A 26,153-nucleotide genomic window follows, 5' to 3' on the forward strand; every position below is an offset into this window, starting at 1 on the left:
ACACTTGCCAGCAGCCCGCGTGATGACAGTTTCATTTGTCTCCTAAATGTCCCTTCTTCGGTCTGTTAAGCCTCCAAGTTACACAGCGTAGCGTGTTGCAATTTGATGCAGGTGGTCTCAGTCATTTAAGTGTTAGGTTAAAGGTTGATACATTATTTTCACTGAATATGTAATCACCAAACTCACAGAGGAACATAGCAGTCTGTGTGATTGTTGGAGAGCAGAACGGCTAACAGATGCACTGGCTGGTGAGTGTGTGTTTGTGTTTGAGTAACTACTATGTGAAACTTCAGTCATTTAGACAGCTTACTTTTGATGCAGGGCAGGCAGGTCGCAGGGAACGGGAGGGACTAAGAAGAATCAACTCTGAGTGCGCTGCTAGACGAAACAATCACATTAGAAACATGGATAACAATCTACTCTTAATAATGGCAATACAAGCATAATCCTGCTTGTATTTGCCCTCTGGGTCTTCCTCTCTGTACCCACATGTTTTTGATCCAGAATTAGATAAAAGCAAGTCAAGGAGGAGGAAAAAGACATTTGAGCAGCAGATAAGATTGAATTATTCAGATCAGCGTTTTAAAGAGAAAAGAAACAGAAGAAGGAGGTGGATTTGCTAAGAAAGAGCCAAAGGAAAGGGCATTGGGGTCATCACGCCAAAAAAGCACGCCTCCCTAATTCTCATCAGATGTTGTCGAGACTGGAGCCCCACTCTGCTTATTAATCTGTTTTAATGGTTTAATTAATGGCAGAGAACAGACTGCAGAGTTGGCTCAGCGGGCTCGAAGAAGGAAGGACACAGCGAGGCGCTGCAACCGCAACCGAGGATTGCTTCCTCTGTCTGTCTCTTACTCCCTCATATAACAACGTCTCACGGGAGAGGAGTTTGCTATTTTGCTGCGGACACTTCATTGTCTGTGTGTCGTCATTCTCATGCTATAGTGCTGATATGTTTCCACAGTGCGCCTGGCTCAGGCTGGAATACGTGTCAGTGCAGTTGCGGATATGTTGGCAGACAGAAGCACTATTAACCCTGTTCATCTCAGTTTTGGTTTTGTAAAGTGGTGCGAAATGCCCTCATATATGTTTTTGAACTCTACATTTATTGAAAGTTTTATTCTCTAGTAACTTATGAGGCTCTTTTGAAGTAGCAGAGGCTCCAAAACCAATTAGATTTGTGGTGAGAGCAGTACGTAACCAAGAAACATACATGTAAACTTGACAAGCTCCTGCTGTTTTAAGAAAAAGCACCTCTCTTTAATATTTTGTTGCTGTAACCTCATTGGGCTTGGCTGAACCGTAGGTGTTGTGTGAATTATGGGTACGCCGTGTGCTTCATTGATGCCAGGGCTCTTGAGTGGCAGACAAATAGAGCCATACACTGCAACACCGCTGCCAGAGTTAGAGCTGCTCTGGTTTGTGTGATGGTCGGTGTATGTGTGTGTCTTCAGGTGGGTTCGTTGTCTAGACTGAGAGTTAGGAGAAGTTTTATGCTTTTAGGACTTTGTTTTCCTGCATTTAACATCTTTGACACATCTGAAAATAATATTAGCGAACCTCAGTCCTTGTCAGTGGATTATTATTATTGTTGGCTAGGGGGGCTCTGCTGGAAACACTATCCAAATCCCCACAGTGTACAGCAGTGTTGTTTATGAATCTGTCGACAGCCAAGTGAAACAGCCTCTTCCAGAAAACACGACTGGAATCCCAGCAGATAGAGGTGGATGATGAAACCTGTTCCTGCACAGTTTGGTATACTCTGACAGACCAAACAGGACATTGTTGTTTCTCCTCAAATACCAATCCCAAGCTCACAATATCTGTATCAGGAAGGATCGACAGAGGAATGGGGAAGTGGATAAATGGAGTGAGAGGCCGAGAGAAGTGGGGGGGTTACATGTTTGTCTCCTATCACACATTCTGCCTTATCAGCCTCTTCTGTAGCGCAAGAGAGTGACAGGAGCTCTGGACTGTGTTAATGTGGTGTCAGCACAGGCTTTGTTCTGCTCGGGACGGCTCTGCTTGGAATGAATGGGGCAGAGAGAGAGAGAGAGAGGAAGCAAGAGAGAGAGAGAGAGCAGAAGACAGTATGAAAGAAAAAAGGAGAGAAAAGAAAAGAAAGAAAAAGAAGAAAGATAAAGCAAGGCAGGTGAAAAGACAGGAAAAAAGATTTGGAGAAAATATCGCAGCCTGATCTAGAAATGCAAGGTATTGTGTTTCGGTCATAGTGAATATGTGATCTCACTGAGTCTAAATCATACATGACTGGCCTTTTGTGTGTGTGTGTATGTGTGTGTGTGTGTGTGTGTGTGCGTGTGTGCGTGTGCTTCATGCTCTACTTTTTTGTCTCTCTCATCTGGTTTTCGCTTTGCTGCTGAAATCAGCAAGAATCACCTCAGACGTCCAAGTTAATACACAAACACATTGGTATGATATTCTCAAACAGTCATATGACTGGTGCCACAATGCCAAATGATGTTACAGCTTATTTCCTGCAATATTTGCCAGTTTAATATACTAAATGGTGTTATTCAAGGATATCTACTTAAATGTTTTCACATGTTGAATGGGATACTGTTATATTGGATTCACTAAAGCTTGGTTACACTCACGTCTCCCTTCATTAGTGAATATGGTAACTGAGGAATGAAAAACATGAAGAAAAGTCATATAAAGAAGTTGAGAGGAAATGCTTTAAGTGCAGCAGAAGTGCTGTTTATTTGGACTAATAGTTGCAAATATGAAAATGCTAATTTTGCCTGTGAATCATACTGTGGCTTCTCAGTAAAAGTCAGGATGTTAGGAAATATTTTGTTTGACACAAATACCCTTAACTCAGGGTTCACTGACTAGCTTTTTTCTGGAGCTTTCAACTGCATTCATGGTGTTCCTCAGCAGATGTTTGCTCACCTGTCACAGTAAGTATGATACGATGACAACTGAGGTATCTCCATGACGACTTACCATAAAAAAATCCACCCATAGATGAAGATTACAAGATAGTTGAAAGCTGTGGAATAAGCAGAGTAAGTGGAGCTTGAGTTATGACTCGTTTCTGTGTAACTGCTACTGTATTTCCAAGGTCAGTAATTAGATTTCACGCTAATTATTTTGTTCATCACTGTTCCTTTTCTCTTTGTGCCAGTAAAGTATTAGTGAGTAGTACTCACAACATTTTTTCAATGTTATGTCAGTGACTGGAAATTGAGGAAATACGTTTACATGACCTTTTATGAGTTATCAGGATATAAACTGTTAACTGGAATGCTGTGAGTGTAACAAAACATCCATTCAGAGCTGATACTGGAAGAGTTGCTCAATGCTTGCAATATTCAGTCCGTAAAAGCCTCTTGATCCCAAGAGGTGACACGTGGCAGCAGTGAGCTTCGACTCAACATGAACATAACACATCCATCTCTCTGTGTGGATGGACTGGACTGTGTTGCCTGTGTCCTTGAGTCTGTTGCAAGGAGTAGACGAGGTATTCACAGCTTCTGCATTGTAAACATTTGTGGTCTTGATGTGAACAACCAAGAGATTCTGGGAGGGGAGGCCGGGAGGTGGACATAAATTTAAGGGAGGAATTAAAATGACAACAAGAGAGGTGGAATTGCTTAAATGTTAAGGAGGACGATGAAAAGTGTTGAAATGGGAGGAATGTTGCAATCGTTATTTATTTCATTCTCTCCTTTCACTGTGTGGCCTGACCCCCCTTGCAGAGGTCTCCGGTGTTAACAAAGAATAGTCAACATGAAAATAAGCTACAAAGGATGAATGTTTTCGTGACCTCAGAGGAACGACTGAACTTGACACCACATCAGTTATCGCCGTCTCAGCTTTCGACGCTCTGCAGCTCATCTCGCTTTGCGCTGTCACGCTTACACACAAGTATATACTACGCAGGGCTCAACACATACACATGTTTTTGGCATGCTTTGCATACACACACCTCTGACTCATTGAAATGTACCACATTCAAGGATATGACACATACCAGACGCCTGTCTAAGGAGGTAACAGCGGAGAGCCTGTTTATATCACCTGAAGCAACACCACATAGTCAGAGAACATGACATTATAGTGAACTCATAAAGCTTTACACTAAATTAACACAGTTTTTGTTGCACAGTCGATTTAGATCTATGTTTAGAAACTTTTAGAAAGACATCAAACTTGGAATCAAATGAATTGAATCTAACAGCTTTTATACTAAAACTTCTATCTAAGAAAACCCTTTGAAACCATAGTAGTGGATTGACAGCACAATGAAAGAGTCTTCTCTCCAACTGTATCTGATTTTGTTAGTCCATTTCTCTCTCTTTGTTTATTTGTTTCTCTTTTTTGGGTATACAGATTAAAGGCAGGCACCCCAATTATGGTTTAGCTGATTCTGGGTGTGACCACTGACTGTATATAAATATGGACGATGTGTCTCCACGTCCTACCGCCATGCAAAATTGAAGCCAAAGTATCTCCTTTCTGGGAGCTGCCATCTTGCTCGTGTCACGTCATTTGGAGACAGAGTCTACGCAGAAGAGTCAGACAGCGGGATGACGGCCTACAGGACACGCCCCCCCCCTCCAACAGCCGTCCCGCCGTCTGACGGAAGGTTTGAGAGCGGCTGTCACAGCAGTCGATTATGATGTCACACATCCTTCTTATATCGTCAAATAAGAAGTTAAAACAAACTTATCAGCACTTGAACAAACATCAACGTGATAACCACTACCTAATATGACATAAAAGTGTCTTTGTGAAAAATTTATTTCACGTGTACTTTGATTTTTTAGTTTGGCTCATGTCCCATCCACCTATTCTGCAGCCAGCCTTCAGGGGACGATTGAGATATTTTGGCCCCACTTTTGAGGAGCTGTCACGAAATACATATTTATTTACAGTCAATGGGTGTGACCAGTGATTCCACAAAGTTGGGCCAAATCTGTTGCAATGTGCGTCAGCTGGTGTTGGCAGTCATACATTGTGTGGTGTTGTCTTTCAATCCAATCCAATTATTACTGCTCGGCCTGAGTTGACCCCCCCACCGGACCTAAACTAAAATGTGTTATACAAGTAGCGTAACTCCTTTAAGGAATAGCTCAGTGCGTAGCGAGAGAGAGCGTGCGTGTGACTCTGAGGCTGCAGCTACCGGAGCAACCCGCCTACCATCCGAGAGCAGGCTGAGCAGACAGAGAGTGGGAGAGTTTCTGCCAAAAACAAACACAGAGACCCATGGAGACATGAGAACAGCTGCTCGCCAACAGATATGTGTGTTTACAGCAGAGAGCAGGAGGGAATACAGACGTCTCACTCCCCCAGTCTGTGCTGTGACCACCCCCATGAAGATAATGAGAGTATATTAAAATATGTATTTAAAGAGAACAGTCAGTTAAAAAGTTCAGTTTGGCTAAAGTAGTATTAAAAAAGCAAAATTAATACAACTACATAATAATTTATAATAAATTCATAAATAAAAGCCTACAGACTACAGTTTTCATGACACTCCCAATACAAACAACATAATAATTGTTCTGCTACTCTTACCAGTAGTGATGCTCAAAAGATAGCATGACTGTGCTACTCAGCAAATTTCATGGTAGTCTAACCATTGAATTTGGTATTTTGTGGAAAACATATCTTGATGATGGCATTAGAGGAGCGTCACAGGGTCAAAAACATAAAGCCAGCCACTGGTTTACAAGATAACTTGTCATGGACCAAAAGAAGCAAATGTTAACCTCCCGGTAGCACCTGATGAAGTTAAAGAGTTACCAAAATCAGAGCTTGTTTTGGACCAACATGTTGAATGGACAGGCTGACCGACTTTCCAACTGACATCCATTAGCACCATTCCCAGCATATGGATGAAAGTGACTTAATACTTGACATTGGCCCTCTTATTTGCTCAGCCGTCGTGATTTGCACTTAAATGTTTTCAAAAGTAAATATACTGTATTTCTACCAAAGGAGTGAATTTGGCCAGCTCCTCCACCACGTTACGTAAACATTCTTATGAAGACTCTCTGTTTCCTCTAACTGTGCAAATCTGAATCCCCACAGCATCAATAACCACAGCAGACTGGCTGCTTCTGTACAGTGTGTCTGCATCTCTCCAAGTTCTTATTTCTCAATGTTTTTGTGGCAAAAAATAAATACCTCAGTTGCTCAACATGAATTCTAGTCCAGTTCTGGTGTAGTTATGAGCAGAGGGCAAACTGCCTAGGATATCCTGAGGACAAACGGAGGAGGGTTTGTGGGGGTCAAGTTCCTTCAACCCCCCCCACCCCCGACTCTCCCAGCCCCCCCCCACTTATTGCTTAACTTATTGGACGAAAGTTTAGGTTTGTGTTTTTCTATGGCGAGCAGAGAGTGGAAAGAGAGAGAGGGAGGGTGATTCCTTTCCCCAGAGCCATGCATCTTTAGCGGTGGATGGATGGAGAGCTTTCAGTGACTGAGCAAAGATCAGACTGGCGCTGTGCCAGACAGAGAGAGAGAGAGGAAAATACTACCACTAACAAGCTCTATAATAAAGATTATTTATATGGAACATAGCTGATAAGTGATTTATAGACCATAAGACAGTTTGTGATATTCTGATATGATGTTATGTTATGAAAGCCAGACAAATAAAATATTTCAAAATTTGATTACAGAGGAATAAAATGGGTTCATAAAATGGGTTCAAACTATTTTTATAGTGTACTGTATATCCTGTGTAAATCTTTTTGAGTGATTTTGATGTGATGAGTCCTCACACAAGTGAACCAGCTGATGCTCTTCAGCCTTGTGGCACTGTTAATGCAAAGTTTTTAGGCATTCATGGATTATTATGTTTTTGCGCAACATGGGTCTTATTTTCATAGTCTCATAGGAAACAGGTTTTAAACAAGCCCCCAGCTTTGCTAAATTTGCTCAGAAGAGAAAGCAAAAAGTAAAATTATTACCTAAAATGTAAATTGTAAACATCCATCACAGTTTGCAGAGCTGCTTCCAGGTTCAACTACAATATTTGCTGTCGTTTTCCTGCGAAATGAGGGATCATTGTTTACGTTTTGGAATCGCTCGCTTTGCTTTCAATTTTACTTCCAAATAAAACGGTAGAAAATCTGACTCAGCTGTTGGCTTGTTTACAATCATGTCTGATCCTCGGCCTGTTCTTGTTTTCTGGCCCCCGTCAGATTTCATGTAGCAATGTGTCTGCATTCCCAAATCTCAGCAATTACTTTGTTGGGCACAGTGTTATCCTGGCTGATAAAAATGATGGCCCAAACTCTGAAAATAAAACCCACATTGTAATAAACCGGGATAATCCTTTAACAAGCGAAATACAAGATGAAAAAGGGGAAGGGGGGGAGGATGGGGGGGGTAAAGCAACAGGAGGAACAGCAATTGAAAGAAAACTTGGCAACTCACCAAAAATGCCTAGAAAAGAGTTTTTCTGCTAAAAGACCCAGTGTCCACTGAGCTGCCCTCAGGTGTTTTTCAGACAGTCTTTCATGTCATTTGGTGTTTGAAGTTTTTTGCTTTTAGTGTTGATTGTATTCATCAGTCTTAGAGTACCGTGCAGCGTTGAAATCCATATTAGCCCCTCCCTCAACGCCACATGTTCAGCCCTGTTCCATCCTCTCTCCCCTCATTAAGCGACACATATAGGTCTGTAAAAAGCCTTAATTGATGACTACTGCTGCCGTGTTTGTAGGTCAGGGATGCTATAAAGCAGACATGACTTGTGTTATAAACCGAGGCCACTTTATGTGTGTGTGTGTGTGCGTGCATGCATGTGTGTAAAAGAGAGACGGAGATGAAGGAGCGAAGAGGGAGAGAGGCTATAAACAGAGCCTAATAGGACCCTCCTCTGCAGGAGAGCATGAAAAACAAGGAGCCGTGAAACAGCCAGTGGTGCGAAGCAGAACCTCACTGTGTCATTAACACCCTTCCTGCGTCCATCCGTCCCTTCATTTTTCCTTTCCGTCGCTCCGTCAATTTTCTCTTTTATTTTTTTCCTCCTGCCTAGGTCTCCTTCCTCCTCGCCTCCTTTACAGCCTCGCTCTCTTCTCACCGTCTTTCCAAACCTCTCTCCAACTACTCGACCGTGTCACCAGGTGCGCCAGACGTAAATTAGTCATTTACAGAGAGGTATTCACCAGACCAGAAACACCCCTTGTTAAATCTGCTCCGATTTGATTCCTAGCCTCAGGAGTGACCAGGGGCGCCGCGGAGAGAAACACTCACTTTCACCACAAATATACAATACAAAGGTCATCTACTCCTGGTGCTCCATAGCTCTGTTTCTGTCAGCTGGGCTGCAATTTATGATTCTTTTTTAAAAGTAATGAATTAATTGTTTAGTCCATAATGTCAGAACATGCATGATACAGAGAAGATCAGCAAATTTTTACATTTGAGAGTATCAGGGAAGGTTTGGTATTCTTGCTCGATAAATCTATACATTATCAGAATTGTTGTTCATTTTTTGTCGATCCACAAATTCATTAATTGACTATCAAATATTTTTTGACCAAACTAAATGGTGAAAATCCTCCTTTTAGGTAAAATGAAGTTATAACCTAAAAGAATGACGCAATAATAAAATCAGGAGTAGACTACAGGACAGTTCTGTTACGTTTTATGGCAATTCTTTCTGAGGTATTACTTACATTATTATGTTCATGTGGCTTCTACTGCTACTAAAAAGACAAGACAGCACTTGAGCAGTGGGAGCAAATATGCATCACTTTATAAGAGGAATATTACTAGTAGCGTCTACTAACCTCTTAAGGTACTGTGTGCCAGCAACTTATGCAACACTACATACAGTATTCATAAACAAACAAATCAATAATAAACCTTTCTTACTCAATCCGCAGCCAAGAATTACAAACATGTTTTTATTTTACTGTCAAAGCTTTTTTTAAATCATTATCCTGTTTGCCCACAAACATCACCTTTGGTTGACCAGGGTTGCACACTGTCCTCTGACTTTTTGCTCTTCAAATATTTTAACTTCTTCGTGCTTCCATTTGTGTCGCACACATGATTTAAACTTAGAATAATGCACCCATGGGATTTTAAGGTGGAATGAATTTCTCATTTAGCATCTTAAATAGCTGTCTCGAGTCTCTCGAGTGTCTTTTTCAAGGCCTTTGCCCTTCTTCAAATCCAACATGTTTGTCCCTGCCCGTGACCCTCATCTGTCTCTGGATTTTTTCACCGACCCTCTTCAGTGCTCTTTCAGCTCACTCCTACTTCCTTTCACCTTCTAATCTCCTCCCTACGCGAGTGTGTGTGTGTTCATATGTGTGAGCTGTTGACTGAAACCCCTCCAGTTGGAAAGGAGATGATGAAGAGGGACACACGCTACGTCAAAGGTCACAGGCTAAGGATGCAGCTTCCAGCTTTCTTGAAGAGAAGCATCTGTCTCCGTGACCCACCAATCAGCTCAGATTGTCTTCATTTTCTAGAAATAATGCATCTGTGTCCATTAACAGACAACATGTGGCACATTTCTGTGTACAACTATATGAAATGTTCATCTCTCGGGATTTTAAAGGGCAGAAACATTCCCTGAATTCACAACATTATCTCTGAGGCTACTGTGGGAAGAGTTGTGGTTTAGTGTATGTATGTGAGCATGTGTTCGAATGCGGTGGTGTTTGTTTTAACACACATGCACATCTGATAACACATCCTTCAAATCTTGTCGCTGAGAGTGAAAACATTGAGGGATTTTGGCGACGTAACAATTGAAAACAGACCTATTTCTGTAAGAGTGTTAGTGTTAACATGGTCCGAGTGTTATGCTACGTTGTCCCAAGTGTACTGAGAACATACTGCGGCCTTTTATCACAACATTTCTCAGCACACTGACATCTGTAATCAAGGCTCACCAGACTGGGGACCAACCTGTGTTTGTACAGTTGTTTAGCGGTTTGCCTTGCTCTCTCGTTGAATCCCAGTGTTCCCGGACTCTGTAATAAGCGAGCAGGACAGTCTCCCTGTCCTTGGGAATCCGAAAGATGTATCTAGCAATTGCGGTGAAGTCATTCTCCTTTGGGAATAGGATTGAATAATAAGCAGGCGAAGAGCGATAGAACAGCCACTGAACTTCCTCAGTTTCCTCTCCAAAGACCGCTTTGCATCACATCGCTGAAGTTTCACGTTCTTGGGATTGGGGGGGGGTCCGTGGAGGTCTCTTTTCCCACCCAGATGGAGGCTATGTAGGTGGACAGCTGCGCAACAGCCACATCTCACCCCCCATCCCCCTTTTTCACTCTGCAATCCAGCTGGAGAGCAGACCAGACTTCAATGAGACTCTGGCAATGTGATTTAGAGCCTCCTGACATTCCACGAGGATGGGATCCCCAAACTTTTTCCTGCTTCAGGTGACCCATGTATTGAGGTGGAAAAATCCATCACTGCAAACACGGACGCATTGCGAACCTTGGGGTTTCATCTTTGAGTCTATGAGGGCAAAGTGTATCTGAAAGTGCAGCAGAAACCAAACCAGGTGACAGCTGTCTATAGGCTAGCTGTGGGATTTTTCTCAGCGGATTCTGAAGTCTGAAACATGCCTCTGGAAGATTCACTTTTTTAAATAAATAGCTGAAATAGTAGTTTTATTAGAGCCGGAAGGGCTCCGGCGTCCTCCATAGAGACACATCAGCAGGGAGGAATTTTTCTAGTGAACTTATGTTTGGGATTAATCTTCTCTTGTTAGTATTATCACAGAAAGAACAATGGTTTTGGTGGCACTGATGCTTGGTGATGCTTACTGTAAGTCACATGTGGTAGCTTCATGGACCTCACAGAGTCCTCTTCTGTTTTCCTCTGGAGGTCATGAATACTGATTCCTGGGAAACTTGTGCCATCTGGAGCAACGTGAATGGTAGACAGATGCTAGCGCTCTCTTGTTATGGTGGTTCGTCACTGAGTAAACCATACTGTAAGCGCAATGATAGGGGATCTGGTGCTGGATGTAGAGGTGTGGTTTTCACTATAGGATTAAAGTGTCAAATCACGGTTGCACATATATCCTTTACATTCTTCATATCCCTAAATCCCACCGTTTTTAAGCTCCACCGGTGGTCCAGATGAATTCAGCATGAGATGCATGTAGTCTGCTGGCTCAAGAGTAAATGTATATACAGACTGTGTTTACCTGAAACGAAACATTGAAACTGAACTCCAGTCTCTTCGTGTCTCTGTCAGGCTCTTGCGTGAACGTACGTCTGTTTTTTGCGGGCTAGACTATACATTTTAATTGTCCATTTCCATTGTCTATTTATGCACCTCAAGTGCGCATGGGACGTCTCAGTGAAGAGTGGAAAGTTCCCTCACATGTGTTGATGTTGTTTTCTCAGTGAAAAAAAAAAACCCCTGGAATTTAAAGCCCAACTTAACAACATTTCTTGTGTGAGGGCTTTTCGACCACAAGTGGCCAGGCCTCTGTCCAGATTTAGCAGCTCATTCACATTCTTGCCGGACTTCCTCTGTCTCTCTCTCTGTTTGGCTTTGAAGATGACAGACAGACATAATGGGATCAGGACATCACAGCTATTGTAGAAATATTTGTCACTTTTATTTGTCTGCTTTGCACATGATGCACATAATGTTGTGATTCACTGTGTCAGCTACAATTATGTTCCCTAAATCGAAATGTTGTTTGTTATTTAGGGGAGAAATTCAAGGGGAGTGTATCCAAAAGTAAATTACAATCATGTTGCTGATTATTTTTTATCTATCCACTAATTAATCACTGAACAACCTTTAAAAAGTGAGTAAATACAAGTAAGATATAGTAGTGAAAACACCTGGGATCATTATTGAGTAGCTGAGATGTCACGACAAACAGAAATTGGTAACCATAAAGAGCGATAATCTTCACACAATATCAAATCTCAATACTTTCCAGTACTGACAAGAATACGTCAGTTTAACCAAATATCTAGTGATGTCAAGTACTGAAACATGGTCAGACTCTTTGATCTAAATCAGACTTTTCTAACTTTAAACTGTATCTTACTCAGACTAAATTGTTTATTTAACAGTGATGCATTCAGCAGTTTGGCACATTTTGTTAAATAAAAGAAAAAGGGGTTACAACTCAAGTATTATGTGGGCACAGATATCAAAACATAGCAATCCTATATCTAAGTGGTTTATTTCTCTGCCCAAGGTGTCAAATTATTTTTTCATAAGGTATTAAAATAAGGATTTGTATCCTTGCATTGGGCAAATTTGTTTTGTCGACGTTTTTTAGCTGGAGAACTTTTGATTTTGCTCTCAGTTATAACAACAGTATGTAGACAGATGAAAATATAGAGATTCCATATGTCAAGATAAGTGAATAGTGAATCAAAAAGGCAAAGGAGAACAGGCCTTTTTCTCTTCATTTGACTGGGTGACTTATTTTGCCCCAAATTTGCCCTGTGAGTATGGCTCAGTACAAGACCTGAGTTTCTGTAGAGATACTGATACTTCACATCAGCAGCCATAAAAGAACTTTTCCTGACTAAAATTCCCTAAAACTGGCAGCATTTTGATTTAAATCAGGAACTACCTTAGATCAATCAAAGAATAAATAAACAATATGACAAATCTGACCCGTGACTGGTCCTAAAGGACTGGAATGAAAATACCAGGACTTTAGATTAAATGGTTTCTGTTCAAGAGAACACGGGAAGTGTATCAGTACTGTATGGATTGGCGTGTGTTTGCGAGCATGTGTTTGTGGATTTTTGTTGAACTAAGCAGAATGTCCCTCTGAGATGAAAACCCTTCTCTCTCTCTCTCTCTCTCTCTCTCCCTCTCTCTCTCCCCGTTTGTCATTGTGGCTGGAGAGGCAGATGTTCTCGCTCTCCCTCTGGATCTCCTTTCATCGTTTCCTTCCCAGTCTGTTTTTAGGCCTGGCTAATCGAACACAGCCTGTCCCCTGAGACACCAGAGATTCTCGTGTGATAGTAACTTTGGCTCCCAGGCTAGACATGTCTGCCAGTTTAATTGACTTACTTAATATTAGGAAAAAGGAGTTTAACAGATGAACTGGCCTCCACTTGGTTTCGTCCTTGTCTTTTATTTTTTACTACCTATTTCATCCTAAGAGAGCGTTTTTCCTGTTATAAATGACAGCTTTAGTGACAGCAAAGACAGTTGAGTCTTACATGAGCTATGTGTCTGCGTATTCCAAGGTTAAGTTTGGACTTACTGTTATACCTCTGAGTAAGACTCAGTACCTAAGAGGATAAGGCTGCTGCTCTATATTTCTCTTGTTGTTCATGAAAACACCCAAACCGATGTTGCATTAGTCTGTCTGTAAATACTTTCTAACTTCCTGAGCTTGTCTGCGACACTCAGCCAAAAGCCGTTCGTTCCTACTGAGACATAAATCTTTAAAAACGGTCACAAATATATAATGTCATTCTTTTAGGCCAGATTATTTCTTAAAACTTAACTGAAACTTTATTCAAACATGAGTATAACAGTGCATTTGTTGGGGACTATTATCAACTGCGGAATAAAACACACTTGGTGCTCTAGTGAGGATTAACAGCCCCTTGGACCTTGTATGTCGGACTGACTCAAAGTAAACTACATTTCGCCGTTGATCGTAATAAAGCGGCGTGTCAGCCAGTGCAAAGGTGTGGCTAATTGACGTGTTTTTAAGCTGAGCTCTATGGCCCGAAGGAATAAGCTACAGTATGTCTGGCTTTAGCTACACAGGCAGTACTTGTTAGTCAGACCAGTTCATTGTTGGTTTTGGTGTTTTCATGGGATTTTCTGACAGTAACAAAATACAGAATATCACCAGACGTATCCTTTAAAAGGAGGCAGAGCAGATGTCGGGTCAGAAGTCGAGGGAGTCGAAGTCAGCAGCCGCGTTTTAGGATTGATGGAGATGCGAATCGTTGGCAAAAATCGTCTCCTCTGATAACGCTTGTTTTTCTTATCTCCCTGCCTCCTCTCAAAGATGATTATTTGGCCTGCTCACCGGTTTCCTTATTAAAGTAATATTTCTGTCTGATGTAGCAGATCTTTTTAAAGAAACGTTTTTAAAAAAAAAGAAGCTTCGTTTTAAATCATGGGATTTAGAAAATATGAACACCAGTGATGTTATGACATATTTATTACTCAGATATTGCTTTTTATATATATCTTCTGATAGTAGAGGCTGGCTGAGTCCTTTAAGATCATTACTGCATACAGTAGTTCTCTTTGACCCGCTGCTGTCCCTCCATATAGTCACAGCCAGTCCACAGACAGCAGGCTCTCTGTTTTATAGTCATCTGGCCTGCTGATGCTCCACTTCCTCTCTAAATGAAGGGTACAGTGCAGCAGAGTCACTCCACAGCCACAGGCAGTAAGTAGATGGACCCAAAACGAGACTATTGGCTGCTGTGTAATTCAGACCGTCGGTCGCAGGATCCAAACACAATTAGTTTCAGTATGGGTTCTGTCTTTTTGGCTGAAGTCATGGAGCAGTGATACATTTTAAAGGAAATTCGTACAGCTTTCTCCGTGTTCACCTTCCAGCTTTGCCTTTTTTTTTTTTTTTTTAGATTCATAGCCGCTTGTTATCCTTTTGTGTTCATCCCTCCTTCCTTCACCTTAAGCCAGACGCTAGGTCTGCTCTTTCTAAACTCTGTGTGTGGGTGTGTGTATATGTACGAACATGCATCTGTCTGCGTACATCCCTACCTGCCAGCACATGCAACCTGCCAGGAATTGAAACTTTATATTTTTTCGATACAGTATTTCCACCGTCGCACTCCGGGTGAATTATTATTCGCATTAAAAATAACAAGTCTTCCTGTAAACCTTAAATGAAGCTGTTAAACAGATTCCTGAGGACTTGAACAGAGGGGACACTTTAAGCTGTCAGTCTGTCTTGTGTAAGATGCCTCCGCTGAGTTTAAAAAAATCACGGCACGGATAAGTTGCGGCGGCTGCTTTTGTTATCAAATGAAAACTGTAGACAGGCTCACACACATACTGAGTCCACACCAGTACATGTATACCACATGGCTTTTCCTGTGTATGTACTGTACAGTATGTGTGTGTTTGATGTGGGTTACTGGGTGTGTTTCGGTGCCAGCAGCCAGTGCCTTCTTTACGGTCGGTTAACATCTCCCAGCTGACCTGCTGCTGGGTTTCAGCTGATGGGGGGGGGGCTGGTGAGAGGCCAGGCTGGCATTGGCTCGCCAGTGGAAATTCACACCTGGCCTCTGGCTTAGCGGCGAGTAAATGAGTTATAAGGAATATTAGTACTGTGGATACTCTGTCGCACCTACAGCTTATAATTGAAGCTGCTTGTTGAATGTTTATTTGACACGGTTTACATAAGCTTAAAGTCCTAAACTGGAGACCTTTGAACTACTTTAAGTCAGTAATAAAAAGTGATATTATGATTAGTCTTGCTGCTAACACTAAAGGGGTTTGAATCCCATGTGGATCTTTATATTTTCCATTTCTTAAAAGTGTATAAGTATGTGTGTGGGTGTGGATAGAGCGAGTTTTATGATTTTCTCATTTAAAGTGCACAGCACCAACATTAACAAAGAAGCTGTTTGACACTCCCCCTTTTCTCTGTAGCCCCTTTTGATTTGGAAACAGTTGTAGTCGATATAATGGGTTTGTTTTTCCAATTAACGCAAACATTTAGATTTGCTCGACGTTCCTCATAGTTTACTCATAGCGCAGCACCGAGAGAGGAAATGTTAAGTCTCATCTGTCTACAAATGAGCTTAATTGGGTACTTATGTAATATAAATTGATGTAATTATTTAGTTTAGCTGTAATGTTTGAAGCCAAGGATGCAGACTGCAGTCTCAGAAAGATCATCTGTGACATCTAGTCTCATCTGAATTCAAGTTCAAACAGACTTTGAGCAGGCGTTCAGAAGACCTGCGTCATTTGTGGTTTCTATTAATGAAAGAGAAATCCAAACACAAGTCAGTGATTACTTCACATTGGATCATTCTTAAATGTGTTTGAAGGCAAAATGCATTCTTGTTGTAAGATCATGGACACAAATGGAGACAAATTTACCGTCATTAGTTAAGCAAATAATTTAGCAGTAATTCATGAGATTGTTGTTTTTACTGTAATTATGGATTTGAAATAGTAAGTAAGTAATTTTTTTTGTTTTTGCTTTTAAGTAATCTATAAAAAAACATCTTTAAAGTTTCAGTAATCACAATATGAATGTAATTAAAGATATTGTTACTGTTATACAACATGATAAATGCATTTCTGCTATTTAATAAGCTTCATTTTTAAGTGGTTTGGATACACGGGAACAAAAACAGCACAGAGGAAAATTGCTTGGACGTACTGTAGAGAAGCGACTGATAAAGGGTTTTCCCCACTAAGTGCGCCAGTAATCACTGAGAGTTATGGGAATTATCAGTAGAGCAAATTGCTTGTGTGAAACTACCCATATAATGTCTGATAAGGGTTGTTGTCCCTGGTAATAACATAATTCAAATAATCATAATCTGGATTTCGGAGCTAATTTAAAGTAGTTAATCTTCAACATGAAAGACTTACGAGTTCAAAGTTTAGCAGTGAGTTGGAATTACGTCACTGAAAATATCACCGCGAATCACCGATGACACTTTTAATCACGTAATCTGTAATTTATGAAGGATCCCATGTGAAAGTAACCTTTCAAACCCCGATAAGACCGCATGAGTGATCCAGACATTCATTTCGACTCCTGTGGAAGGGAAAGTGATGCGCTGAGAAAAAAGTTTCTGTAAAAGCTGATGGATTATCAATGAAAAAAAACAAAACGTCGGGACGACCTTCATGTGACCTGCTTCTCCATCTTTACAGCATGTCCTCTGATCTGACTCAGGTGATGCTAATAGGAAACATGCTGTATTATGTCTGTGTGTACATGTGTGAGCGCTTGCAGGTGATCAAGAGTTTCTCCTAATGTAGCCCATGTGTGCCTGCATGCGAACCATAAATAGTTTTAGATGCTCATAAACCTTTCTTTGATTGTTGCATTTCTTCGTAATGAAAATGTTCTATCGTGTTCGGTGCCACAAAGCAATTTTTTCCCTTGCTTGAAATAATTAAGATCTTGAGCTGAACTTGTCTGTTTTTTGTTTTTTTTTTTTACCTAGCCAGTGAGATAATTGTGTCATTTTTGCCACATTTTCCACCACTACATATCCAGACATGAATATGATCAAAGTCTTTTCATGTCTGTAAAGCTGTTTTTCACTTTCAAGCTTTTTAAACTGTCTTGCAGTCATAAGTCAGTTTTTCATTTCAGCTTTATTTTCTTTTATACATATTCATCATTTAATCTTTCCATACAGCTATCCCTTTGTGTCTTTACTTTGTGCGTGACATTACATACATTTATACTCAGCAATTTTGGGTTTCTAACCTCCTCTTCTTCTCTCCTTCCAACAGTTTGTCCACCGGGTACCTATAAACCAGAGGGAACACCAGGAGGTCTGAGCACCTGCCTGCTATGCCCCGACATGCAGCACACCTCTCAGCCCGGCAGCACCTCCCTCAGTGACTGCATCTGCAAACCAGGGTACCAGCAAATAGGCATGACCTGCCAGGGTAAGAGGAACTGATCTGTTAACTGATGGGTCCAACCCCCTAAAAGCTTTTGCAGCTTTTGTGATACCCTCTATAATCAAATGATTAAAAGGATAAAGACATTTCACTGTGATGTTTGATTGACCAGCATATCCAGAATGTGCAGCCTTTTAAATTCCATTAATTGCACCAAAGCTGAAAATAAGAGCTTGCATTTCCATTGTTATACTTAAAATGAATTGTCCTGTGTAGGTGGAGCAGATTTTATACCCTTTAACGATGCCCATTTAGAAACCATAATGCAGTTTGAATACATTACTCACAAACTAGTAGAACAGTTTACAGACGAGTGTGCTGGCTGACTATGGCAAGATTGCTCAGGATTTAATGTCCTGTTCCCTCACAGGAAGAAAGTGTTGGGCTCAGTCCCTATGACGGTTGGCTCGGACATGTCTGTGTGAAGCTTTTATGTTCTCATTGTGATCACATGAGGTTTCCCACCCGTCCCAAATGAGACGCACATTAGGTGAATCTCTCCTTTCATGTGCAGACAAGCTTGTCCTCTGAAGTCACTTAATCTAGACCATTAGGGTCGCAACTGAATAGTCATCAACTTGGAAACTGGAAATACTGTGAATTTCAGGCCTTATGAGACATGACTAACTGTTCTGTGACGCTGAGTTAGCTGGAACAAAAACACTATTCCACCAAAGTTCGAGATTAGAGCGTCCTGTGTTATGTATCTGTTGCCAGTAATTTCGCTGGCCTTCCCAACTCCTTGAAGAACGAGCCAATGATTTCCACAGAGCAGCTCATCTCAACACAATGATGTACATTAATCATCGGTTTCATACACTGGGTTTTGCTCTCTCTTCCTTCCTCTGCGTAGATTGAGGGGGCGATGTTTGACAACCCGTAATTTTCTGCTTTCACGCTTTCATATCCTTTTTTGTCAGGAACATTAATTACCCAGCAGCAACCATCAGCAGGCTTCCTCTGTTTGTGTTTATTTGTTTAAGAATGTCTTTTTTGTGTGTTAGCCACAATATGAAATTCAGGATTGTTTTGATTTAGTATTTCTCTCCTCTTCCTTATCTAGTGGTACACTGTCCAGCGCTGTTTCCTCCAGAAAATGGTTTCTTCATCCAAAACGTATGTAACAACCACTACGATTCGGCCTGTGGCGTGCGATGCCAGCAGGGGTATGACCTCCAGGGGACAAGCATCAGACTGTGTCAGGCTGACGGTACCTGGTCAGGGACACCTGCCAACTGTAAAGGTGAGGATGCAGCAGCTTTAATGAATAACAGAGTGATAGTAAAATTAAAGTTTCTTCACATTTCATTTCATTCATTATATTCCTGTAACTCCTGTCACTGATGGGTCGCAGTGAGTTATACACATTTGACATTTGGGAGAAAGAAAGCATTGGTATCGGATCGGTACTTGGTATCAGCAGATACTCTGAGTTGAGGCATCAGAATCTGTTTATAGACAAAGTTGGATAGATGCATCCTTAGTATTTATTTCCTATTTTTCTTCCAGTCTTTCAGCTACAAGTTGTATCTGAGTAGGAGGCTTGGAGCAGCTTCAGTCGACTTTTCATCTCTTTTGTACTTAACAAAGTGGAACTGTTGATAATGAAGCTAAATCTCATTGTTAGGAAAGCGAGTAAGCTCAGAAGTCTCAGGTGACAAGTTTGTTGATCAACTTCAAATCAGCAAAATTTCTTGATCACTGAGCTCCAAAGGAAATCAATGGTGTGTTATCAATTATGTCGCTAGCATTACAAAGGTCGCATGGCTCCAATAAGAACTGAAAGTCTCCAATATGTGTAAGTAACTTTTGGCACGTTGCATCAGCAATACAGCGCTCTTGGTTATAGTGTATAGTGATTACACGCAAACACACAAGCTTGTCTGATTGATCCTGGCAGGTTCCTCTACTCCACATGTCTCATATCGTTTCTCATTAAACTATGGGACATTCATCAAAGTGCTGAGTCCAAAGTCCTGCCGCCTCTCATCTGATGTCTGCGAACTTTCAAAAACATTTATGTACGTAGCATGAAATTGGACCTATCGAGATGAATATGAGTTTATCTGTTGTTCTCACTTTCCTGTGAGCCTCCGACGACCCGAAGCGAGACCAGGGAACCCGTCGACGTGTAAAGATTTCGTGCCGTGTATTGAGATCATTAACCTGACGATCCAGATGGTTTGTTACACAGAACCATCTGAGGCGCTTTCAAGAAATGCTTGGCGAGTGATTGGATAAACCATCTGTCTATCACCGCCTATCACGGGTTATCGCTTCCCGCTCTCGTCACACCTAAACCACGCCCGTAGCCGCCAGTAGTTCCAGCTACGCTGATCGGTCCCGACACGATGGCATAACTTGAAACCTGACAAGATGGATTCTCGCGTGATCTCTCGATTCTCACGTGAACCCAGCTGCCTCGCACGGTAATGAGATCATATGTGTTTAGACTGAATGAGGAATCGACATTTTACTGGGAAGACCGCTGCTCTCTGCCAGGCCAGATGTTGAGAGGAAGAAAGGTAGGGAGGATTCAATTAAAGAGCGAGAGAGAGAGAGAGAGTTCACGGAGGACATAGCGACAGGAAGAGAGGATATGACGAAAGGAAGGACGGAAGATTGTATAGAAGCAAGAATGTGACGAGAGTTCAAGAAAGAGAGAAAGGAAAAAGGAAGTTAAAGAGGTCAAGAGATTAGTGCCAGTTTTAACAGAAAGACGGCAACAGTGTGACTCATAGAAATACCAAGACACTGAATATTCAAGGGCGTGTTGAAGATTTATACTATGTGGCTTCGAGTATATATTTTTCTGAGTGTGTGTGCATACGTTTGCTTGTATGTGTTACACTTAGTCTAGTCTCTGCCACATACTGTACTGTAGGACCTCCCAGCTAGTTAAGCCCTGAGGGAGGGGGAGGGGGGGGGGGTCTCTTCTGAACCGCCTGTCTGTCTATGGGTGATGATGAGAAATAACACACTACACACCCTTTTCTAGACCTCACTATAACTCACAACAGACACACATGAGGATTTTTTCTTTCATTTCATGGGGACTTTCACGCTTTGGGTTAAATGATAGGCCCCAAGTCATAGCTAAAGATGATATAGTGCTGTACATTCCTGCAGCTGATTTACTACTTTCTCCACCTCTTATGATTGATATACAGTAACTGTGTTTTCCAGTAACTTCCCAGACTTGGCATGAAAATCATTTGCAAATCATATATTAATAACTAGATAATAAGCATTTGTTTTAGTCATCTCCAAGAGGCACACGGGTGGGGTTTGCTGAGTAACAGTGGTTCAGATTTAGGTTGATTGACAATTAAAAATGTATGTTTACTTGAATTTGAGTGTAAAATAAACCATAAGAGGTATTTGACAGTGCTTTTTATTACCCCTGTTTGTTGCTTTTGCATCAGTTACTCTCCCTTTCTATCACTTCCAGACTTCCCTTCTCTGTTGCTATATTGTTTCAGTTTTCAAAACCATTCAAAAGTACTCAGAGCAGATTAAACACTAATAAATTGAAGAGGGTAAAAGAAAAATAAACCTTAAAAACACAAGAAATGGATCTTCGAAAACATAACTCGTCTCATGTTTATTTTTTCCGGTCCGCAGTACGCTCCTGCCCGCCCCTCTCTCGGCCCCAGCACGGTTTCCTGAAGTGCAGTGACGGCGGTGCCTCCTACAGAGCCGAGTGTCAGGTGGGCTGTGAGCGAGGCTACAGGTTGGAGGGAGACTCCAGACTCACCTGCCAGGCCAACTCCCAGTGGAGTGGACCCCAACCTCGGTGTGTGGGTAAGCCTTCATCACCCTCTATTTCACCCCGAAAAAAATACCAGACAACCACGGAGAAAAATTCTGGTTCACAATGTCATGAGGTGTTGTGTTTGGAGCAGCTGAAGTAATTTTTTCCATCAGCCTTTCACTTAGTCCACCATCTGCAAATATGAGAAACTATTAAAGCTCTTTAGCTCCATCTGAACTTGAAGAACACTGTCTTCCTGTTTCGACCTACACATTCATTTGCATGTATACATGTCTTTGCAGCACACAGTTCTGTCTCAAAATGTATTTTTTGTGCCTTCAGTGACATTTATGACCTAATATCTAAAGGCAAAGTATTTTTCCAAAACACAGAAGGACACATAAAGATCCTAGAGGTTCAGAAAGCCCCATGATTAATTGCAAGAATGAAAGAGCTCATTTAAAAAAAGTGCCACAATCTGTTTGGACAAGCACCAAGAAGTTTGAAGCCACCAGAGGGGGAAAAAAAAAACGCAGGCGTAGCTGTTTTATGTGTCTGTATTTTATGTGTTTTATGTTATTTCAAAAAGTGAGACGTAACTAGTTTTATACTATCAATCATTTTGCAAACATGGTTGTCACTGTATTCAAGTTTCAGTCACATTTTTCAAACTCATTTAACAGCTAATTCATATCATGGCTTTGAGAAATAAATGAACTTTATATCATATATATATCTATGTTGGAAAAACTTGATAAAAATCTGCTCGAGGACACTGGGTCATAGTTCATTCCCGTTTTAATCACTCTTCTTACGTCCTCTCTAAGAGAGTACATCTACATCTACATCTATCTCAGCCACCATTTTTTTTTTTTTTTGGTTATTTTCATCTGTCGTGTCTCCATCCAAAGTCTTGTGGTTCTGTGTTAAATGAGTTAAATTAGATTTCTTTATTTGGTTATTCAATTTGCATTTTTTCCATAATAAATCCTGCCTCAAACACACACACATACATCTCTCTCTGGCAGTACATCTTTCATGCAGCGTGACTGCGTTTAACTGTAAGCTTATATTATCTTTTTAACGTCAGCTTAGTCTGGCTGAAAAAACAGAAAGATCATTTATCAAAAGAACGACCCTGAAAAGAGTGCATGATCTGGTTATTTATATGTAAAAACATGTGGGTTTATACACACGTATGTAAATCCACATGAGAACATAGACTCATACAGTGATTAAACATATGGTGTGGATTATACATCATCCAGAGAAAGATACATCTGCTTTCTCATTGCAAAGCTACAGTCACCACATATACACACGAGCACGATTGCATACACACAAAATTACCCACACACTTCAAAATTGATAGTTAAAGCTAAAATAGTTGCACACACTCATGCCCGCCACAGAGAGCACTCATGTCAGGCACACCAACACACAAAAAAGGGACAGTGTGAGAGTGTTTGACCGCAAATCTCCGGCTTCACTGCTCAGGCCTGCGCTGACTCACTTCCAACAAACCAGCTCTATTTAAAAAAAAAAAAAAAACCCGACTCATCCGCTTCTTGAAAACTCTGTAATCGATAACTACCATCTCTTAGGCTCTTAGGCCCCAACGTTCTGACTGACTTACAGCTTGTTTGTTTGACCATCTGCAGACTGTCGTTACCTCTTTAACACAGCTAAGTGGGCTCTGTGGGCTGCCGATGCAGCTGAGCGGTTTGTTTTAGTGTTTGTTTGCACTGTGGTGAAACGGGATCGCCTCGACTGCCCTGAGAGGATGGAGAGATATGTTTTCATGCGTTTGAAATCCGCTATGTTGAATCTTCCTCTCAGTGAGTTTTTCCTTTTTATAGCTCTTACAAGCTAAAGCCAATGAAACAGGTTTTTAGCGGGGAGAGAATTAGAATGATCCGTCCATCATCAAGTAAAAGCCAAAACAGCTCGACTCCCAAAAATGCATATAAAACCTCCGGCGCTCTGCATGAGTGCTGCGGTCATTGCTTTCTTAGGTTCATTTCCGACCATATGTTTGTTGTGTTTGTGCCAGTGTTTGATATACACCCCCTGAAAATAGCCTTATTGCCAGCATTTTACGTCAAGGCTGCACAGATTAAGATTTTATCACATTCGGGTAAAAACGGGAAAGAACAGGAAACATGCTCATGATCTTCCAAACATTTGTTTCGCTCGCTCTGGTTCTTTTTTTAGACCTTTCCTTATCTTCTAATACTTACTAGAAGTTTTTCTCTGTATGAAGTCTGATCCCATTAATGCACAATAATCTAACTGCAGTATCGATGGTGCAGCATGAAATGGAAACTCGATCAACTACTTTTGATAACGAATAATAAACAAAGAGAGTCATGAGATCCAGTCTGCAGCGGCTCGCTCTGACTGTCAGGCCCAGTTTTGGTCTGCAGATGTTTTTTTGCACAACACAGCACAATGACTGATTTGATTATCAGATGCATCTCTCTGTCTCCCACTCTCTCCCCAGAGGTGCGCTGTCCCCCCATCACCCCCTTGAAGAACATCCTGCTGTCGCCCCCTGCCTGCGGGAAAAGGGCAGTGTCGCCGGGCTCCATTTGCCTGCTCACCTGTCGTCAAGGTTACAGTCTCCAGGGACATAGAAAGGCAGTGTGTCTAGGCTCTGGCAACTGGACCGCTAATGTCCATAAAGCAGTCTGTACAGGTAAATGCACTGTGTGTGTGTGTGTGTGTGTGTGTGTGTTTCCTGGGGTCAGAGGTCAGGGTCAGCTGGTAAATTGGTTGAAGGTTCATAACAAGGATGTGAAATACGTTGGGGTCAAGACACCCTGCTGGGTTGGGGGGAGATGGGATAACGAGGTTTAGCTTTTTCACCAATTAGCTTGGTAATTTAATTGGGGGTATACTTAAAGGAAAAGTTCAACATTTTGGAAAATACACTTATTCGCTTTTTTGACGAGAATTAGACGAGGAGATTAATACTCTCATGTCTGTGTGCTCAGTATGGAGCCAGAGCCAGGAGGCAATTAGCTTAGCATAAAGACTGGAAGCGAGGGGGAAACAGCTAGCCTGGCTCTTCTGAGTTCTTCCTGACTTCGCACAGACATGAGAGTGGTATTGATCTCACCTGTTTCTTAGCAAGAAAGCGAACAGGCGTATTTCCAAAGATGTAGAGCTACTTTATTAAAGTCTGTATGTATGCCTCTACAGCAGACATGGCTTTAATTCGAGGAAGTATATAAAAATGGGAAATGGAAAAAATGGAAACAGCTTAACAGATTTAAAAAAAATGTCCCCACTGGTATTTATGGCCTTATTTTGTATTCTTACTTGGCTGCATTTGCTCTGTCATCATGCTTTCCCACTGTAGGTAGTTTGTAAGTCCAGTTCAGTAGGACAGCCTGGGATTACAGGTACTTTTACAGGGCTCGAATGAGTGACACTTGTAATGTGTGAGTTTATTTGTGAAAGAAGGGGAAAGAAAGATGCAGAAGTCTTGGAGAAAGAGATATCAAGAGAAAACAGCAGGAAACTTGGATGGAAAGGTTTTTCCATTCTCCATTCCCCCACTCTCTGCATTTTTCTCTGCTTTGTGAATGGTGAGAATGGCGCTAACCTCGTTTTGAAGCAGGCCTCAGGTCACTAACTCAAACCATACCATGTCCGAGCTCCCTCCCATCCACACCGACTGGGCTCTGGAGATCATTATAATGGGCTGCAGCCCTCCAGATGCCTCGCAGGTGAAACAGGTGGTGCAGCGTGACTCTCGCCTGCCTCCCCTTGAATGTCCTCAATTCCCTCGTTTCCTCGTGGAGAAAGTCTGCTAATGAAGGAACTGCTGTCGTTAAGGAGAGGAAGAGGTGCCATAAAGATGAAAACGAATGGTGCGGTAGGGGCAGACGGGGAGGTGAGAAAAGGGAGGATGAGTCATCCGTGGGTGTTTCATAATGATGTGACGGGGAGAAGAGCAGTTTATCAGATTCCTTTTGCAATAAATTGACTAAAATAAGCAGCAGGGTGGAGAGAAAGAGACTAAAAAGAGAAAATTTAGATGAGATGTAACAGAGGAAAGAGGGAGGGCACATTATCAGGAGATCAAGAAGGAGAATGTTATAATAAACTTTAGAGAAATCTTCGTAAGCTCCTGGCTTCTTTCGCTTCTCACTTCATGTTGATGACACTCAAAGTTAAATAGTCCTCCCTTGTTATGAAGATGAATGGAGCCGATTGGAGCTATGTGTGTTAGTGTTTAGCAGAGATGGATGCCTAAGCGGATGGGTCATCAGGTCCAGATGGGAACAGCTCTCTTACACAACGCAACAGGCATGACCACTGTCGATCGATGAGAGATTCAACTGTTGGAGGCTTACATCAGGCTTGAACTGAGTTGAACCAAACAGTGCTGACTTCACATTATTACAACACGCTGTACAGTATGGAGACTGAAACAAAGGAAAAAACTGTCTCATCAGAGGGTCATAGCGGCTGCTGAGTTGCCACCAGCCAAACTTTTTTTTTTCTCTAACGACGCCATGCCTCATATTGAGAGAGCAACCCATCATCTAATATAGCGTCACCCTCTGTGTGTTGCTCAAGGGCAAGTTAATTACAGTGAAAGTGAGAGTGTTCACTATTAGCTTCTCTGCAGTCAGATTTTTCTTGCTTGTCTGGGACCTTGCAGACGCAGCTGTGTGTCTCAAATCTCTGTGCTACTGCAAGTCCCATTGCTGTTTACTGTACCTATCAATACATTAAGTATAGTAAGTAAAGTACAGTAAAGTCTGTAATCAGCTCCAGATATGTTTTT

At 41.6% G+C, this 26,153-nt stretch overlaps 1 protein-coding gene across 6 annotated transcripts in view; it reads left to right on the top strand.

The window, feature by feature from the left end:
* The window catches only part of svep1 (sushi, von Willebrand factor type A, EGF and pentraxin domain containing 1), a 118,341-nt gene that overhangs the window by 40,833 nt on the left and 51,355 nt on the right, over nt 1-26,153 (top strand). For all 6 annotated transcript variants that reach the window (XR_006093707.1, XM_042402407.1, XM_042402406.1 and 3 more), the window contains 4 exons: nt 17,425-17,583; nt 18,662-18,841; nt 21,223-21,402; nt 23,856-24,050. Coding sequence is in view for 5 of the 6 variants with exons in the window: in XM_042402407.1 (XP_042258341.1) it covers nt 17,425-17,583; nt 18,662-18,841; nt 21,223-21,402; nt 23,856-24,050 (714 nt within the window). In the remaining variant the exon portion in view is untranslated. The remainder of the gene's footprint in view (nt 1-17,424; nt 17,584-18,661; nt 18,842-21,222; nt 21,403-23,855; nt 24,051-26,153) is intronic.

This window comes from Thunnus maccoyii, chromosome 22 (genome assembly GCF_910596095.1).
Source record: "Thunnus maccoyii chromosome 22, fThuMac1.1, whole genome shotgun sequence".
NCBI classification, from domain to species: Eukaryota; Metazoa; Chordata; class Actinopteri; order Scombriformes; family Scombridae; genus Thunnus; species Thunnus maccoyii.